We start from the raw sequence: 19,905 nt of genomic DNA, 5'->3' as shown, positions 1-19,905 counted from the left end.
TGATTTGGTGGGTTTGGATCCACTTGGCCGTATCCTGGCCAGTGGTATTTACATATTTTAAGTGTTTTTAACCCTTAACCCGTTTTTTCCTCCTTGTGTTTAAAAGGCCATAACACTTGCATTTTTTCACCTAGAAACCCACATGAGCCCTTATTTTTTGCGCTGTACTTTGCAATGACAGGCTGAATTTTTGCATAAAGTACACTGCGAAACCAGAAAAAAATTCAAAGTGTGGTGAAATAAAAAAAAAACAAACAAAACCCATTTCTTTTATTTGGGAGGTTTGTGTTTTTACGCCGTTCGCCCTGTGGTAAAACTGACTTGTTATATATGTTCCTCAATTTGTTACGATTAAAACGATATATAACATGTATAACTTTTATTGTATCTGATGGCCTGTAAAAAAATTCAAACCATTGTTAACAAATATACGTTCCTTAAAATCGCTCTATTCCCAGGCTTATAGAGCTTTTATCCTTTGGTCTATGGGGCTGTGTGAGGTGTCATTTTTTGTGCCATGATGTGTTCTTTCTATCGGTACCTTGAATGCGCATATGCAACTTTTTGATCGTTTTTTATTACAATTTTTCTGGATTTGATGCGACCAAAAATGCTCAATCTTGCACTTTGGGATTTTTTTGCGCTTACGCAGTTTACCGTGCGAGATCAGGAATGTGATAAATTAATAGTTCGGGCGATTACGGAAGCGGCAATACCAAACATGTTTTATTTATTTATTTATTTTTATTTTTATTTATAACATGGGAAAAGGGGGGTGATTCTGACTTTTATTAGGGGAGGGGGCTTTTTACTTATAACATCACTTTTTTATTTTTACTTTTACACCTATACTAGAAGCCCCCCTGGGGGACTTCTAGTATATGCACTCAGATCTCTCATTGAGATCTTTGCTGTATAGTTATACAGCAAAGATCAATGAGATCGGCACTCGTTTGCTTTCGGCTGCTGCAGCCGAATACAAACGAGTGACGAGCCGGGGATGGTGCCATCTTGGAGCATTCCCCGGCCGGCATTAGGTACAGAGATCCCGGAGGAGCGATCTCTCCACTATACCACCACCGATCATCTGCAGCCGGTAATCGGAGGCAGCTGTCATCTTTGACAGCTGCCTCCGATTACCTGATTAGCGGGCACGGTGATCACACCGTGCCCGATAATAGCCGCGATCCCGGGCTACATGCGGCACCCGGCTCTGAAAGCGGGGAGGCGGCCCTGGACGTACGGGTACGTCCAGGGTCGCCTAAGGGTTAATCGTCTCTGTCCCCTGCATTTATGTGAAATAAATTTTTTCTGATTTGACTTGTGTTGTGCAGTCCATTCTTTTTCAGTCCTTTTTATTCTTTTTGGATGTACCGTTTTTGAATTGTTAGGACTTGCACTCGCCATTATATTGTATACATGGTGCCAATCTAATTGTAACAGTGCATCAGGTATTATTCAGGTGGTCTTTGTATGGGATATCTTCAAAACATGACTTGTTTTGTAAAGTAAATCCTAATGTGTGTATTTCAGACAGGAAATTAAATTATACCAAGAAAAAAAATGATAAGTAAAAATACTGATGCAATCCTGACTCCCTTTCCATAGACATCAATGGGAGTTTTCCATTTGCAAATGGGTGAAAGTAGCACATGCTGTGTTTCCAAAATACAGTGCCTTGAAAAGAGATTTTTTTTTTCAGTTTTTTTTTTGTTACACTCACAAACTTAAAGGGGTATTCCAGGGAAAATCAATAATTTAGCAATGGAAAGGGTTAACCAAGGTTAACCCTTTCCTAATATACTTACCGGTCCGTTTTTGGCCCCCCAAGGAGATCTCCGGTCCGGTCACGTGAGCCTCCAGCCTGCCACTCCGGGATCCTCTGTCCTTCCGGTTCGGTGACGTCACCACCCGGCCGGCGTCTGCTGTCTTTCTTATTAGCAGCAGAGCACTGAACCCTGACTGGCTTAGTAGCGTGCAGCCAATCAGGGTTCAGTGCTCTGTGTCCCCTGCTGTAAGTTGTCAGCGTTTGGGGGGGAGCTCAGTGTCGGTGTCAGAGCTACATTAGGGCAATGTGAGGGGTCCCTGCGGCATTACTTCATTCATAGCCACCAGACACCCGGAGCGGAGCTATGAATGAAGTAATGCCGCCCACCGCATCCCTTCCCCTCCCGGGACTCAGGGTCAGTATCGCTGACACCCGGGGGGGGGGGGGGGGGGAGTCCTGTAAAGTAATGCTTATCGGCTGCTGCCCGGCCCCCCTCCCTGTGTCCCCATCAGATCTCTCACCCCCGGAGCGCGCTGGCCCCGATCTCGGCACTGATCTCTGCACCTGTACTCAGCTGACAGGCGCTGTGTGACTGAGGCAGGAGAGATCTCTTCCTTGCTCCCTACACAGCGCCTGTCAGCTTAGTTTTATCGGGGTGATTGACAGGCGCTGTGTACGGAGCAAAGAAGAGATCTCTCCTGCCTCAGTCACACAGCGCCTGTCAGCTGAGTACAGGTGCAGAGATCAGTGCCGAGATCGGGGCCAGCGCGCTCCGGGGGTGAGAGATCTGATGGGGACACAGGGAGGGGGGCCGGGCAGCAGCCGATAAGCATTACTTTACAGGACTTCCCCCCCCCCCCCCCCCCCCCCCCCCCGGGTGTCAGCGATACTGACCCTGAGTCCCGGGAGGGGAAGGGATGCGGTGGGCGGCATTACTTCATTCATAGCTCCGCTCCGGGTGTCTGGTGGCTATGAATGAAGTAATGCCGCAGGGACCCCTCACATTGCCCTAATGTAGCTCTGACACCGACACTGAGCCCCCCCCCCCAAACGCTGACAACTTACAGCAGGGGACACAGAGCACTGAACCCTGATTGGCTGCACGCTACTAAGCCAGTCAGGGTTCAGTGCTCTGCTGCTAATAAGAAAGACAGCAGACGCCGGCCGGGTGGTGACGTCACCGAACCGGAAGGACAGAGGATCCCGGAGTGGCAGGCTGGAGGCTCACGTGACCGGACCGGAGATCTCCTTGGGGGGCCAAAAACGGACCGGTAAGTATATTAGGAAAGGGTTAACCTTGGTTAACCCTTTCCATTGCTAAATTATTGATTTTCCCTGGAATACCCCTTTAAAGGGTGTAAATTGGTAAAATATCGTGCTGCTGGGACTTATATTCTTGTCCTGTTCAACCACAGCTGCTGGCTCCCAGGCCGCCTGGTGTTTTCCGCTGTCCTCTTCAAAACCGCCAGTGACATGCTGATGTGCTGTGTGGACAGGCAATGACCGCTTAGCTTAGACAGCATAGATGTGGTCATTTCTTGCCTGCATGGCACATCAGCTGAAATTGTGAAGAAGAGGACAATTGCTGACACCAGGTGGTCTGGTATGTATACACCTCTGTTATGTTCCCGTAGTCCCAGAAGCATGATAAGTTATCAGTTTATACCAGGCAGCCTCTTTAAAGGACAACTCCAGCCTCAGGTTTTTGTTTTTTTTTTCAAATGGCAGGGCACGGGGTCTCTCCAACACTGAATTGCTGCTCTGGGACACCTGCCGAGCTCCGGGATGTCCAGCAGAGCCGACGTCACAATTTGGCTGATGGAATGGCTGTGACTTGGGCGGAACACTGTCCATCAGCCGGGATGGGCATTTTCCCCTGAGTCTTGACATCATCACAACTCGGGGGAAAATGCCTTATGGCAGGGGTCCTGGGGGCTGGTAACGCTGCTCCTCGTGAGCACAGGGAGTTGGTAACTAATGGTTGCTTGTTATTTTCTGCACTGCCCCTGCCGCCGGTTACATCTTTGCTAGGGCCGGACTTCTCCTTTTAAGCTTGCAAAAAACTCTGCAGAGACACCATCACGTGTCTCGACGTCAGTATGCTAGCCAGACCTTTCTCTGGGAAGGAACAACCAAGCCAAGGAATGTCTCCAGTCAAGGAAACCACCCAAGTAAGGTATCCATCCACAGACAGCTGTTTTGGGGTATTTGCCCCTCATCAGTGTGGAGTAGGATTCTGGCTAGTGGGAGCAATGCCTAGTAAGTGCATGCTAAAGGACGCTGGTTGACCTCAGGAAGATCAACCAAAACACAGCAGAGACACCATCACGTGTCTCAACATCAGTGTATTCCCCGAAACAGCTGTCTGTGGATGGATACCTTGCTTGGGTGGTTTCCTTGACTGGAGACATTTCCTGGCTTGGTTGTTCCTCCCTGGAGGAAGGTCTGACTAGCTCACTGATGTCGAGACATGTGATGGTGTCTCTGCAGTGTTTTGGTTGATCTCTCTTTTGCATTCTCCTTTAAGTTTATCTTCTGGTTTTGGTGAAAATACTCAACAAATTGAGGCTCAAAAACCTAGCCCAATAGTAATCATTTAACAAAGTAACTATCCTTATAAATTAGTCAGTTGTGTGTTACTTTTTCAAATGCCTTGCTTCAATAGGGGCATGCTTGCACACTTTAGAGTTTAATTCTGTTAAAGCGACTCTGTACCCACAATCTGTCCCCCCCAAACCACTTGTACCTTTGGATAGCTGCTTTTAATCCAAGATCTGTCCTGGGGTCCGTTCGGCAGGGGATGCAGTTATTGTCCTAAAAACAACTTTTAATCCTTCAGAGCTGTGTCTAACGGCCGGGGCTTACATTTGTATATGCATTAGGCTGGCACCACCTCTCCGTCCTTCCTCCCCACCCTCCTCATCATTAGGAATGATCCAGGAACATTTACTGCTGTTTGAGCTTTGCACAGGTGTCTTAACGATCCAGCCCATGTTCATTATGCACACAGGTGGGGAATAGGAAGCAATCTGCCTGGAGCATTCCTAATGATGAGGGTGGGGAGAAAGGACAGAGAGGGTGTGCCACCCTAATGCATATACAAATGTAAGCCCCGGCCGTTAGAGACAGCACTGCCGGATTAAAAGTTGTTTTTATGACAATAACTGCATCCCCTGCCGAACGGACCCCAGGACAGATCTTGGATTAAAAGCAGCTATCCGAAGGTACAAGTGGTTTGGGGGGGGGGGGGGGGGGTGTCAGATTGTGGGTACGGAGTCGCTTTAATGCAATGAAGGACGGCTAGAAAGCAATTATATGATTAACTAGATGTGCATTTCCAGGAGGAAATAAATAGTGCTTGAAAAGAGTGCCCCTCTATTAGTGACTTGGCTTTAAGAGAAATTTTAACCCTTGATACCCTCCCTATAGGAGCGACTTATGTGGTGCCATCCCTTTTAAGAGTATCATCTCTTTAAAAGCGACTTTGGTGCGCTCCCTTCTAAAAGTGTCTTTGGTGCCTTTTAACCTCTTAAGAACTGAGACAATTTTCGTTTTTGCGTTTTCGTTTTTTCCTCCTTGTGTTTAAAAGGCCATAGCACTTGAATTTTTCCACCTAGAGACCTTATTTTTTGTGTTACTAATTGTACTTTGCAATGACAGGCTGAATTTTTGCATAAAGTACATTGCGAAACCAGAAAAAAATTAAATGTGTGGTGAAATTGAACAAAAAAAAGCATTTTTTTTATTTAGGGTTTTTTTGTTTTTACGTAATTCGCCCTGGGGTAAAAATGACTTGTTATGCATGTTCCTCAAGTCGTTACGATTACAACAATATATAACATGTATAACTTTTCTTTCATCTGATGGCCTGTAAAAAATTCAAACCATTGTTAACAAATATATGTTCCTTAAAATCGCTCCATTCCCAGGCTTATAACGCTTTTATCCTTTGCTCTATGGGGCTGTGGGAGGTGTCATTTTTTGCGCCATGATGTTTACTTTCTATTGGTACCTTGATTGCGCATATACGACTTTTTGATCGCTTTTTATTACATTTTTTCTGGATTTGATGCACGCTGCGATAGCAAACATGTTTATTTATTTACTTTTATTTAAAACATGGGAAAAGGGGGGTGATTAAAACTTTTATTAGGGGAGGGGGCTTTTTACTAATAACACTTTTTTTTTTTTACACTTATACTAAAAGCCCCCCTGGGATACTTCTAGTAAAAGTATACTGATCTCTCATTGAGATCTTTGCTGTATACTTATACAGCAAAGATCAAGGAGATCGGCACTCGGATGCTTTCGGCTGCTGCAGCTGAAAGCATCCGAGTGCCGAGCCGGGTAAAGATGTGTGGATCGCTCCTCCGGGACCATGTCCCGGAGGAGCGATCTACCCCACTAGACACCAGGGAAGTGCTGCATCCGGTAATTTGACAGCTGCATCTGATTACTGTATTAGCGGGCACGGTCCATTGCCGTAATAGCCACAGCCCCGGGCTACATGCGTACCGGTACGTCATGCGTCCTTAAGAGATTAAGAGTGAATTTGTTGCTGTCCTTTTAAGAGTGACTTGTTACTGATTTCTTAAGTGACATCCACAGCGGCCTTATAATGGTAAAGAAAATTGCTTGAATTGTTGAAATCTGTTTTTATGTCAATGAGGCAAAAAGATAAGGACCTGACATCATCTATTGGCCAGTAGGGAACATGTTGCCAGGGATTGAATGAAGGACCTGCGAGTTTCTGTTGGCTTCTTCATTTCAGCTATTTGCATTTGTGCTGTGATTGACTGGTTAGGGCTGTGCTGTGTGCTGTTTGAATTCCTTTGGGGCATTTTTGATTTTTAAATGTAATTATCTTAAAAAAGACAAATTCGATTGAAACAAAAAAATACTTTGCATACCTGTCACGCTGAGGGCTTCGAAACGCAATTTAAACAGACTCTGTGTGCAAAGTGGTCCGCACTGGATTAACTGCAGAAAAATTAGCTGGAAGAAGAAGAAAGAAAAGGGATTACAATACAGTGCTTTTTCAAGCACTATAATTACTTCAATGAAATGATGCTGCACTGCAATGAAATGATGAATTACTGCAATGAAATTATGCAATCACATTGCATTTTCATTGCATACCTGCATGTGTAAACACAGCCTAAACCACATCCACATGCAGTGACCAATTGCCATGCAATGTTGCTTAGATTATTGGCAAATAAATATAGATTAGTAACCAACAAGGGTTAAGGATTCCAAATAACACAAAGGCAGAGAAAATTACTGTTTAGTATTAGTATTTTTGTAAAATTACTTTTCTAACAGTAAAGATGTTTGGGTAAGATTTGGGCTTGGATGACGCTGACTTCGGCCATCTCACATAGCTGAAAATCGCAGTCTGCATTGTGGCCAATATTTGGCTGAGCTTGCAGCAATTTTTATGTCATCACACTCGCCCCGGATAGCTGCAGATACAGCTATATTTTTTATTTTCTCCCTTTTCTCCTCCTGATTCTTCTTCCCTCCTCTGTTCTCTATATCAGGTCCTCCTATGAACTCTTGTCCTGTTTTGTTTTTTTTCACAAAAAGCTATTAAAATTTATTTTCAATAAGTGTTGTAGGAAATATGCAGTACTGCACTGTAATCTGTATATGCATGTTATTTACACAGCTCTGCCCCTTCTGCTTCACTCACTAAAGCCCTGGTGGTGTATTAAAAAAAAAATTCAAAATAACTTATAATAATTATCTGCCATTTTCCGGCTATTTTAAATGTTCTTTTTATAGCACTGTATTATTGTATAATACTATGCCCTCCAATGGCGGCACAGCACTGCAGAGTGTGCATGAAGCCTAATTAAATAGAAATCTCTGTTGCTCCAGTGAGAGGGCTTTCCTGTCCAGTCAGCAGCTGTAGATAAGGTCCAATAGTAAATGGATGAAAAACGCTTCATAAACTGAGCCTTATTATTTGTAAGTCTAAAAAAATGATTGTTTATTCCTGTTAGTTTGCAGTCGTTCTTAGAAATTTCTTTTTAAATTGCATTGCTGTGTTCTATGTGGTATACAGCATCTTTGTACAAATGACTTTGCAGCCCGATGTAAGTTACGTGCACAGGAATCCTTGGTGGGCATGCGGGTGGTGGAAATGTCTCTGCCAAGAGAGATCACCAATGGCTGCTCTCATTTATTGGAAAAGGCAGAATGATGTCTAATTAATTTGGCTTGGAAAGGCGGATACATGTAGAGAAAAGGGGAAGAGAAGAGCACAAAGGAGCTGGGGGAGAAAATAAACAGACTTGTCATAGCATGCTGTGCTGGCGCTGCACCACCGCTGCCTTCCTGGGGAGTTGCTGTAATTGGATGTGCATTGCCATATGGCTCTGTTATCATGTACCTTACCCTAAAGATGTGCAGGACACACATTAACTCATTCAGTAAGGAAAGCTTATAGCTGAACGATGAGTTCCTCTATCTGATGGATCGAAGAATTTATATCTGTAAATATTTTTTTATTATAAGTGCTTTCAACCACACCCATTGCTGTAAGACACATTAAATCCAGTAAAGCGATATCTACAGACAAACAAAGCATTAAAATATGGCTAAATAAGTCTGATGACAGTCAAAAGATGCCTATGTACCTGCAATAAAGAGCTCTTTTAATCTCCTTGTACATATGACTGTTCAGCATGGTCAAATGTTAGCATACTCAATCTAAAGAGGAGGGGTAGGTTGATGCCAGACAGCATGCATGACCTTTCTGTCGCCTGTTATTATCTGTTGGGGGGGGGGGGGGGGGGGGGGGGGGAGTGGGAAGATCCCAATATAATTTAAACTGTAGGTGGGTTTAAAAGACTTTTGACTTAAAGGAGAAGTCCGTCGAAAATTTTTATTAAAGTATTGGTTTTGCCCCCCAAAAGTTATACAAATCACCAATATACACTTATTACGGGAAATGCACATAAAGTGCTTTTTTCCTTGCACTTCTGCATCAAGGCTTCACTTCCTGGAAAACATGGTGATGTCACGACCCGACTCCCAGAGCTGTGCGGGCTGTGCAGTGGCGGATTAAATGTACCCTGGGCCCGGGGCTGTCCACCCAACCTTACCCCCCCCCCCATAAACATTTTGCCCCCTCATCTGGTCCTTTGCTCTGCCCCCCCACCCCACCAATAAACATCTTGCCACCTGGTTTTCTGTTGTTGCCCTTAACATATGGCCATCTGGCCCCCCTATGCAGCCTGCCCCAATAATCATTGTCCGGTCCCACTGCCAGGCAGCCTCCCCCCAGCCCCCAATGGTCCATGTTCCGGTCCTAGCACCCCCAGTGCTAACACACACTGCTTACATGTTAGCAGGGCCGGACTGGGACTGAAAATCATCACTGGCATTCCAGAGCACACAGGCCCACTCACCGCGCAGTGATAAGTTATGACAGGAAGTTGTGAGCGCAGCATGGCTACATGTTGTATCATCACAGCCATGACTGGAATTACAGATAATAACACAGTAAATGGGGTCAGAAGCTTCCGTATCTGTATCCGTTTAGTAGGAAGGCTGACTCTATGTGATCCCCTTTATAGTATATGGTTTCCTCTATGTGGCCCCCTCTCTCTCTATGTTTTTCCCCTCCCCCTTTTAGATGGCCCCTTCTCCCCCCCCCCCCCTTATAGATAGCCCGTTCCCCCCCCCTCCCTTATAGATGGCCCCTTCTCCCTCCCCTTATAGATGGCCCCCTCTCTCCCCCCCTTATAGATGGTCCTCTCTCTCCCACCCTCCCTTATAGATGGCCCCTTTCTTATCCCCCCCCCTTCTAGATGGCCCCTTCTCTCCTCTCCCCCCTATAGATGGCCCCTTCTCTCCCCCCCCTATGGATGGCCCCTTCTCTCCCCCCCCCATAGATGGCCCCCTCTCTTCTCCCCCCCCCGTATAGATGCCCCCCTCTCTCTTATTCCCCTCCCTTATAGATGCCCCCTCTCTCTTATCCCCCTCCCTTATAGATGCCCCCCTCTCTCTTATCCCCCTCCCTTATAGATGCCCCCTCTCTCTTATCCCCCTCCCTTATAGATACCCCCCCTCTCTCTTATTCCCCTCCCTTATAGATGCCCCCTCTCTTATCCCCCTCCCTTATAGATGGCCCCCTCTCCCCCCCCTTTATAGATGGTCCCCTCTCTCTTATCCTCCTCCCCCCCCCCCGTGCAAGTCAGATAAAAGAAACAAACAAAAAACTTACCTAACAACCCGCTCCCCCGATCGCCTCTTCTTCTCCAGCCTCTGTCTGCCCCCGTCTGATGTGCGGCTGCCGGGTGTCGCGTCCTATCCCCGGCAGCGCGCTCATCATAGAGCTCCCTGTACGCTGGGGATGGGACTTCCCGCACAGGGACGCTCTCTGTACCGGAAGTCACGGCCACAGGGTGCTCTATGATGCGCGCGCAGCCGGGGATAGGACGCGACACCCGGCAGCCGCACATCAGACGGGGGTGACGAGCGCTGTGGGCCGGGACTCCAGTGACAGAGCGCCACTGCAGAACATCACTCAGGGGCCCACTGGGCCCCGAAAGTGATGTGCTGCTGCTCTGTAATGTGGGCGGCGCGGCATGGGCCCCCCCCGGAGCCTCGGGCCCCGGGCGGCCGCCCAAACCGCCCACATTATAATCCGCCATTGGGGCTGTGGCTGCTGGAGAGGATGATTGCAGGGGGACACTGAGGGACACAGGGCACTGGAGGGACACTGAGCATCCCCCTGCCATCATCCTCTCCAGCAGCCACAGCCCGCACAGCTCTAGGAGTCGGGTCGTGACATCACCATGTTATCCAGGAAGTGACATCACCATGTTATCCAGGATGTGAAGCCTTGATGCAGCAGTAAGTGCGGGGAAAAAAAGCACTTTATAAGCATTTCCCATAATAAGTGTATATTGGTGATTTCTCTAGCTTTTGGGGGTAATACAATGCTTTTAATAAAAATTTTCGCCTGACTTCTCCTTTAAGTGTATGGGAATTTAAGTTGTTCCAACTTAAAAGGAATGTGTCATCAGAAAATGACTTTTTGTTTAAATAATGTTCTTATAGGCTTGATCTGGCTGCTGGTAAGAACTTTCTAGAGTCATTAACTCTACCTTCTCTTGATACCCCTTCTCTTGATTCTCTCAACGCCCCAGTCACATTGGAGGAAATTACTGCCACTATCTCTACACTTAAAAATAACAAAGCTCCAGGCCCTGACGGCTATAGTGCAGAATTTTATAAATCTATGTCTTCTGTCATCTCCCCCACTCTTCTTTCTACTTTCCAAACTATTCTGACTGACCATCACATGCTCCCCTCAGGAGATACTGCATATATCAAAATACTACATAAACAGGGGAAGGATCCGACATCTCCTAATTCGTACAGGCCAATCTCTTTAATAAATGTAGACCTAAAATTGTTGGCAAAGATTATGACCAATAGATTGGCAGACATCCTACCATCACTAATAGGCAGCCATCAAGTTGGCTTTATAAAAGGACGTTCTGGTGTCACGAATATAAGAACGGTACTAGCGGCCCAGTCTGGTGTCCAATCTGGGGGTCGTTCCAGCCACTCTCCAGGTCTGTTGGCAATTGACGCCGAAAAGGCTTTTGATAATATCAGCTGGGAGTGGCTGGACATGACCTTAACAAAATTTGGTATCACAGGTCAATTCAAAGATTTTATTTCCACAATATACACATCTCCGAAAGCTAGAATTCATACCCCGGGTTTCCTTTCAGATAGCTTTCCCTTACAAAAAGGTACCAGACAGGGTTGCCCCCTATCCCCTCTATTGTTCAATTTGGCGATGGAGCCTCTTGCTAGATATCTTATTTCTTCAGACTTTTTCTCTGGCATACGGGTTGGTTCCCAAATCATCAAAGTTAATATATTTAGATAACCCAGATCTACATGTTCCGGCAGTATTAGATCCCTTAAAATTTTTTGGTTCCTTCTCTGGGTATAGAATCAATATACATAAAAGTCAACTTCTTTACCTAACTCCACATAAGAGGTCTACTTCGGGTCCTGCGGGGGTCTCCATCGCTAAATCCTATATTACTTATCTTGGAATCCAGATTGGCAGAACTCCCTCCTCACTATATTCCCTGAATTATCGCCCTATATTTAAGAGAATAAAACAAGATCTCCAGAGATGGGAATCTCTACCATTGTCAATTCTAGGCCGTACCCACTTAATCAAAATGATGTGTTTTGGAAAACTGTTATATCCAATGCAAACAATACCCCTTTTACTCAAACATTCTGACGTTTCCCTACTCCAATCATATTTCACTAAATTTATTTGGCAATCAAAGAGACCTCGTATTGCATATTCCACTCTCTGTCTCCCTACTTCTAAAGGTGGCGCTCAATGCCCAGATATTAGATTATATAATTTAGCCGCTCTCTTTCGCCATGCTAAAGATTGGATTATGGACACGTCATATTTCTCCAATATTTTAATTGAGAAAGCTTTAGCAGCACCTTGGCCTTTACCCACCCTGCTACATGCTAAATTACCAGAACTACCCCCAGAAATGAAGAGAAGTGTTATCTTTAAAGACACCATTGCCACATGGAAGGCGATACGTAAATTATATGGTTTACCCTTTTGCCTATCGAAAAGATTTCCTCTGTGGCATTCACCACTTTACCCACCTGACTCCTGACCACCTGACCAGACAAATTGGACTACTCGGAGTGGCAGAGTGCACATGTTTCTTCTGTTGGGGATCTGCTGGATACTAATTCCAACACTTTCTTATCATGGGATATCGTCAGAACACGATTTAAATTGTCTTCATTTAATTTACCTCAATACGATTCTATAATTGAATTTCTTACTTCCAGAGTACGGGGCATAGCAGAAGCAGAAAGTGATATAGAGTTTGATAATCTATTCCCAACACCACCGGTACATAATTCTTTATCACATACATATGGAGAACTTAGATCACGCTCTCAAAAGAATTTATCTAGACAAATTTTTTTCAAAAAATGGTCCTCCGTAATTTTTTCACAGGATCTGACCCAACAAATATTGAGAGGATCTCAACTAGTGCATTCTGCCACTCCCAATGTGGTTCTACGTGAAATACATTTCCGCTTTATACACAAGGCTATATATGCCTTTAATATTCCTTTTTCCAACTCCCACACTTCTCACATAAACAGTTGCCCGAAATGTTCACTTCCTAAAGCAGACTTGTTTCATTGTGCCTGGGTCTGCACGCGAGTGCAGGAATATTGGGACTCTGTGCGGCTCTATCTTTTGTCCACTTGGGGCCATGCCATACCACTTCTCCCTCTTAGTTATCTTTTTCATTTTATTGATATAGGCTCTACTACTCCCTCTCCTAAATTACTTCTAAAGGAATTCATTTAACTCTATTAGTTTCCCTGAAATGTTTATTAAGACACTGGATACTGGATAATCTACCAGACATTTCTGAGGTAATCTCCGCTCTGAAGGAGATCTTTCATTGGGAACTTTTGGATGTATTGCGCACCAAAGAAAAATCAACAAAAACATTTATGTCCAAATGGACACAATTTCTAATTCATGATTTTACTATAGAAGAGAGAGACTCTGTCATTAATCAATTTAAGGACACTGATTGGTATTGCATGGCCGCCCAAAAGGGAACTCTGGGAGCACTCCAAATATCTTAAGCTTTTCCCTTTCTCTGTTAAAGACATTTCTGTCCATTCTAATGGTAGCATATTTGAATATCTGACATCTATACCATGTTTTAAGGTGATATTATAAATTACTGTTTTTCTACTTATGTTTTTGGTAAGACTATGTTGTATTGTATATGATAATATATCTTTTAACCCTTAGACGACCCAGGGCGTATAGTTACGCCATGGAAGTCTGTCCCCAGACGACCTAGGGCGTAACTGTACGCCCTGGGTGTTTCTCACGCGCTTCATAGCAGGTGGGGGCCGGCTGCAATCAGCAGCGGGGACCTCACGGTAATGACACGCTGCAGCGATCAGTGTAAAAATCCAAGTAGTGAATGTAAAAGTCCCCCAAAGGGACTTCAAATGTGTAAAAAAAAAGAAGTTAAAAACACTAACACACTACCCCAAAACCCCTCCCCCAATAAAAGTTGAAATCACCCCCCTTTCCCATTATATAAATAAAACATATAAAAATAAATAAATAGATAAACATATAATATACCGTAGCGTTCGTAATTGTCCGATCTATTAAAATATAACAAGCGTCATTGCGAACGGTAAACGGCGTACACGAAAAGAGGGAAAAAAGTGCGCGGATTACCGATTTTATGTTACATTATATATATATAAAAAAATTTATAAAAAGTGATCAAAACGTCCGATCTTCACAGATATGGTATTAATAAAAACTAGAGATCATGGCGGAAAAAATGACACCCCATACAGCCCCGTAGGTGAAAAAATAAAACCGTTATAAGCGTCACAATAGTCCCATTTTATTTCGAATTAATTGCCAAAAAAAAGGATTTCATTTTAAAAAAATATATAACATTAGAGAATCTGCGTAAACCTGCATATGGTTGTGTTCGTACTGACCTATAGAGTAATGGTATCATGTCGCTTTTACCATATAGTGCATTACGTAGACACAGGAACCCCCCAAACGTTACCATATTGCATTCTTTTTTGCGATTTCACCAATTTAGATCTTCATAAATAATATATTTGGAATTCCATCATACATGTTATGGTAAAATGAATGACGCCATTACAAAGTACAACTATTCCTGTAACAAATAAGCCCTTACATGGCCTGTAGATAAAAAACTGAAAGTGCTGGAGCTCTTAGAAGGGGAGGAGGGAAAAACGGAAACACTAAGATCAAAATTTGCGCGGTCCACTGGGTCATTTTGGGCCTGGTCCTCAAAGGGTTAAGGTTATTACAAAGGCTCATAGTATCTGTATGATATTGTAAACATACAATCCTTTGTTGCCTGTGAGCGACTTTCTTTTTGAATATGTAATGAATTTTCAATATGTATGTTCAAATATTACATAAGCCACTAATAAAATATCGTTTAAAAAAAAAAAAATAATGTTCTTATGTAAACATATTTTAAGAATTTGTGGTTATTTTTTTTTTCTTTCCATTTTCTATTTATATTATAAAATAGTCCTGAAATCTTGCAGTTTTCATTCTCACCACTGGGGCTGAAACTAAGCTGAGACTTCCTGTCCAGTCTTTAGTGATAAAAAGAGACTGCTGTAAAGTGATCTATACAGCATTGCAGCAACATGTGACACGAGTAGATATTAGAGACAATAGCAGCTCCCTGGGGAATGACCTCTTCAAAGGTCACAGAGTGCAGTAAAGTTTCACACTCTTCTCAAGCGAACAGACTCTATTGTCATCTATGTCCACAAGGCTTGCTGTAAAGCATGTCACTAAATGCTGTTAAGAACAGCACAGGCAATATTGCAGCCCCCATAACAATATACAAAAAGTGAAATAAAATAAAAAATTTACAGTCAGAAAATAGAAACAGATTAGAATAAAATAACATTTTCTTTGTATCTGGCTCTGATAAAATAAATAAATTAAATAAATAAATCTAGACAACACATTCCCTTTAAAATTCCCATACACTGGCCAGTGTCTCTGAAGGGGCATGTTTGCTATCACGGGGTGCTAGAAAAGGAGTCTGATAAGAGGAGAATAGAGGCGTTCTTCTCTGCAGGTATATTTTTGTACAGTAAAATCCGTCCCGTGTGAATGTAGCATTTATCCTAGAAACCTAAGACCTTGCCTATTTGAAAGGACAAATCCCTCTACATGTCAATATATTAAGATAAAAGAGGAGCCACAGTGTGATGTTTTAGGAACTAGATGGGAATAAAACAAGATTTGGGTACTTTCTCTTTTATAAAATCAAAATGGCCTGCAGTGTGAGTATTTGGACAGTTGCAATGTGTTCTTGTGCTTACAATGCTAATTTATTGCCCGCACTATAGTATAAAGGCTGCAGGAGCTGCATTTCTCTAATGAATGCTGCAGTCCTGTGGATACAATTACCTGCTTGGGGCGGATGGATATTAGAGAAAAGTGTCCACCCCCAATTCCCATGGGTCACTATCTGGTCTGTAATTACGGCTTCTAATCTCCATATAGTTACACGCTTTATTGCTACAATTGTTTATAGACAATTCAGTTTTCTTTCAAGACTCAAACTCCTAATATTTTGTAATAATCAATTATAAGTGCAGCATGCTTGCTCGGTGCTTATCACTGTTGAATTGCATTGCTGGGATCTTGGGCCTGACTCTAGCCAGGGGTAAGATTTGTATGCTTTCCACATTTTTATATGATTGTCCTCCAGGTATTCTGTTTCCTCTCACACTATAAAATGTAAGATAATTATCTTCATATAAAACTGGCCCTAATGTATGTATGAGAGAGGAGAATAAAATTGTTCTCCTATTGGGATAGGATGTGCATGATTAAATTCTATTTTACAGCACAATATGCTTCTAAATCTAGTTTTTGTATGGTCTGTCTCCCCACTGACGTGCAGAAATGCCCCCTGATGGGGAAATCATTCTACACAATGCAAACCGTACTCTACACTCATTGCAGTTCCCTAAATGTAGTGGGTGTTTAAAAAAACAAAAAAAAAAAACAATAATAAAGAAAAATAATGTTCACACATGGCTGCCAAATTTTCTGCAACAGTTTTACAGCATTTTAGCCCAGTGTACATACACTGTAAGTGTCCGCACTATGGTAATACATACATACATACATTATTTCTTTCTGGCTTTATTACAGGCTTGTCATAGTACTTTGTCATCAGCTTCACAATACATATATTAAAACTATAATATATGTGTAATCCTTGATTCTTTTCCCCACCACTTACTGCTGTGTATCAGGGGATTAGCAAAACACCTACAGCGTAGCAGATAGGCTTATAGTGTATACATGTCTTACCATGAATATCTATTACATTTCTGTTGTGTGGAGTATCTTGGCAGGCGTCTGGAGTTCTCCATGTACCTTACAGCCTTTTGATAACCTCCTCATACAGCTATCCAGTGGTATTTATTGAGAGTTAACGTTCTAGAAGGCAAAAAAATTACAGGTTCCCTAAACACCAGAATCTTGTTTTCTGGTTGTGTATCACTCGGGTGTATGTTTTTACTTGCAGGCATTAGTGATAGATTATCACAAGTTTGGTTTATTTGGCCTGGAATATTGTTTGTTTCTATATTTTTGTGCATTTTGATCTCCCTGTTGCATCTGACATCAGTATACTGTAACCTTGTGGTGGTATTCAGTAATGCAGCTGGGCAGCCAGTCTCGTGTATAGTAAGCTTCAATTCATCCATACCTATATGCTTTGTAAGGCTCAGAGTTTCTTTTTCATGTGTGACAAAATTTTTATGACGTCCCAGCATGTTTGGGCTGGTGCTTAGTAACGTGAACAGTGTTTTCATTTTCCGACCATATGAGTAGTCACCTGCCAGTATGTAAAACCTTTAATTGTTGTGTACCTGTATATACTGTATGTATGGTAAAGCTGCTGATTATATGTTTTAAGTGTAGTGTTTTTCTACCTTTTCTTGCCCAAGAACCAAAACTTTATTATTCCATCAACATAGTTGTTTGGGAGTTTGTTTTATGACCAATTGTACTTTTTAATGTCGTCCATTATTTTACCATATAATGCAAAAACAGAAAATTGTAACGTAACTAAATGTTTTCACACACATAAAACCTGCTGTAGATTCTGTAGGTGTGAATGTACCCTTACTGTTTTTTTGTTTTTTTTTGCCATTTTGCTGATTGTCTATAATGTCCTGCTCCAAGTACGATCATGGCTCTTTTGGCCTTATGGTTTCTTATTTATATCATTATTATTATAATTTTCTTATTCTGTACTTTTTCCCTTCACAGAGACATCATGATCACACACTTTGACCCCAGCATCACCTTTGATGGGCTGTGCAATGAGGTGAAGGATATGTGCGCCTTTGACAATGAACAGCTCTTCACAATGAAGTGGATAGATGAAGAAGGTAATAAAAAGGCAACCTAACTGAACTGCTGTGATAAATAGATGTAAATACGTAACATTCAATGTGAATGAAAGGCAAATATACCATGTACTGTATAAAATGTTGTATGTATCACATAATTGCTTGTGGACACCTATTATAACCTTACATGTGAGTGACATGGAAGCACAGGAGAGCTGTCGCTCTTTAATGAAGTCCATCGAGTGCTTCTCCTTCATCTATAGTTTTTATTTTGTTTATATGTGTTATATCTAGTATTACCTATGGATGATATTCATAGACCATGTCCGCGTTTTCAGTGTTGGCTGCTTTTGCAGCAGTGGGTTGGAGAATACTTAGATTATCTCTTTGTCTCTGGGTTATATCCTATAGTAATGAGAATGTGTGAATCTTTCTGTATTTTTTCATATCATCCATTACTTCTACACTGCTAATAGATGTAGTTTTATCTCGTAGCTGTTCTTGCTAGGTGTTTGCCTATGGCCCTGATATGATTTATACAAATCATAATTTTCAGCACTATAACTCCCTGCAGCTGTGTACCATGCCCTGTCAGCAGCGCACAATTTATGTTGTGCATATGCATGAGATGAGGACATGTGTAGAATCCTTACAGTGCGATGCTTGCTGGTAAATTCACATGCATTGCACAGCAGTCTGTCTTAGCTGCATGACACAGAGCCGCTTCTCCATCTTCTCATCTGTCTCAGTTTGTAACTGATTATATATTAATAGCTTTGCGCAGTTCCATCATGTTTATTAAGTATATTTAACCATCATGCACTCTAGAGTTCATGATATGATGTAGTTGTAGGACAAAGGAGCAGTGAATACATACATATAATTTTTATTAAAATAATAAAGGTGATTAAATAATCTTCAAGCTAAAGATTGTTGAATATTGAAGGTTAAAATGAACACCAAATTCTGCCATACTATTATCAAGGATTCTCTGTTTTTTATAATAACAGCATTGTTTATCGTGTCTGTCTGTATGAAATATTGCATGTGTCACACATGATGACACCTAGTGGCCAAATGGGCTGCATTGCACTGGAAGCATCTTGTATAGCCTACAGTGAAACTAAATGTTATCAGCTCACTAGTAGGCAGTGGATGGATGATACAATGACGGCTTTATTGTACTGCCTCAGATAAGACACACAGCACATTGAACAGGTACAGTTAAGGCTAAAGGTCCTTTTACCATGGACCCTCACTGACAATGATCAGCCTGTGTGAGTGATCATGAAATTAATAGGCTGTAATGGCTCTGCACATGACTGCCAATTTAGCTGAGCAGTGCTCACTTCTGGCCTGGTGTTGGCCCGTGTAAAAGGGTTACTGATCAGCCAATGAATGATAAAACTAATGCTCCGATCGCTTCTTTTGCGCCACCATCATTGTTACTGGTTGCAGTTCGGCCTGTATTAAGTTAAAGGCTGCCTGAACAATCCAGAGATTGCCCATGACATAAGTCAGTATAAAGGCTCTGTCAATGAGTGCCCCATGAGTGCCTCAGTCAATGAGTGCCCCATGTTGACACTGTTGCCAATCTTTTCCATTGTTCTGCTCTATCATAGTTGCAGAACAACAGGAAAAGTGAATGATTGGCAACACACTGGACAACAACGATGGTCAATGGACCCCATTGGCAGGTTTTACTGGACAAAATAGTGCTGCATACTGCACGGTCTTGACCACCATTTTTGTTGGAATCTGCAGTGGAGGTTGTTAACTTACCTACTTTTTTTATGCACATTAAATAGGTCATTCAAACCTGCTGATTTTGGTAGGAATAGCTGATGATCTGATTGTATTGGGATCACTAAACTTCGGAGGATGGAAGAATACGGGATTAGGCATAGAGATAGAGATAAGCTGCTGGCAGGAGAGTCTGTCAGTGCTTTTATAGTGATACAAAAACAAAGAAACAACCAAAAAACTACTGCCCTCAGTATAAACATACTAGCTAAACCAGAGTTTCCTCCAGGAAGAAGATTCAACTGTTTGTACAGAAAGGCAACTGGTTGTCGGGAGATTGAAGAGATCAGTTGTAAAGAGACCTTTTT

At 42.6% G+C, this 19,905-nt stretch overlaps 1 protein-coding gene across 2 annotated transcripts in view; it reads left to right on the top strand.

Moving 5' to 3' along the window:
• Window positions 1–19,905, top strand: part of PRKCI (protein kinase C iota) — a 122,987-nt gene that overhangs the window by 61,375 nt on the left and 41,707 nt on the right. For both annotated transcript variants that reach the window (XM_069975220.1, XM_069975219.1), the window contains exon 2: window positions 17,712–17,833. In XM_069975220.1, the coding sequence (XP_069831321.1) occupies window positions 17,719–17,833 (115 nt within the window). In that variant the 5' untranslated portion in view covers window positions 17,712–17,718. The remainder of the gene's footprint in view (window positions 1–17,711; window positions 17,834–19,905) is intronic.

Source organism: Dendropsophus ebraccatus, chromosome 6 (assembly GCF_027789765.1).
Source record: "Dendropsophus ebraccatus isolate aDenEbr1 chromosome 6, aDenEbr1.pat, whole genome shotgun sequence".
Taxonomy (NCBI): Eukaryota; Metazoa; Chordata; class Amphibia; order Anura; family Hylidae; genus Dendropsophus; species Dendropsophus ebraccatus.
Note: the sequence above shows the minus strand (reverse complement) of the source record. Positions and strands in the feature narration are given on the sequence as shown.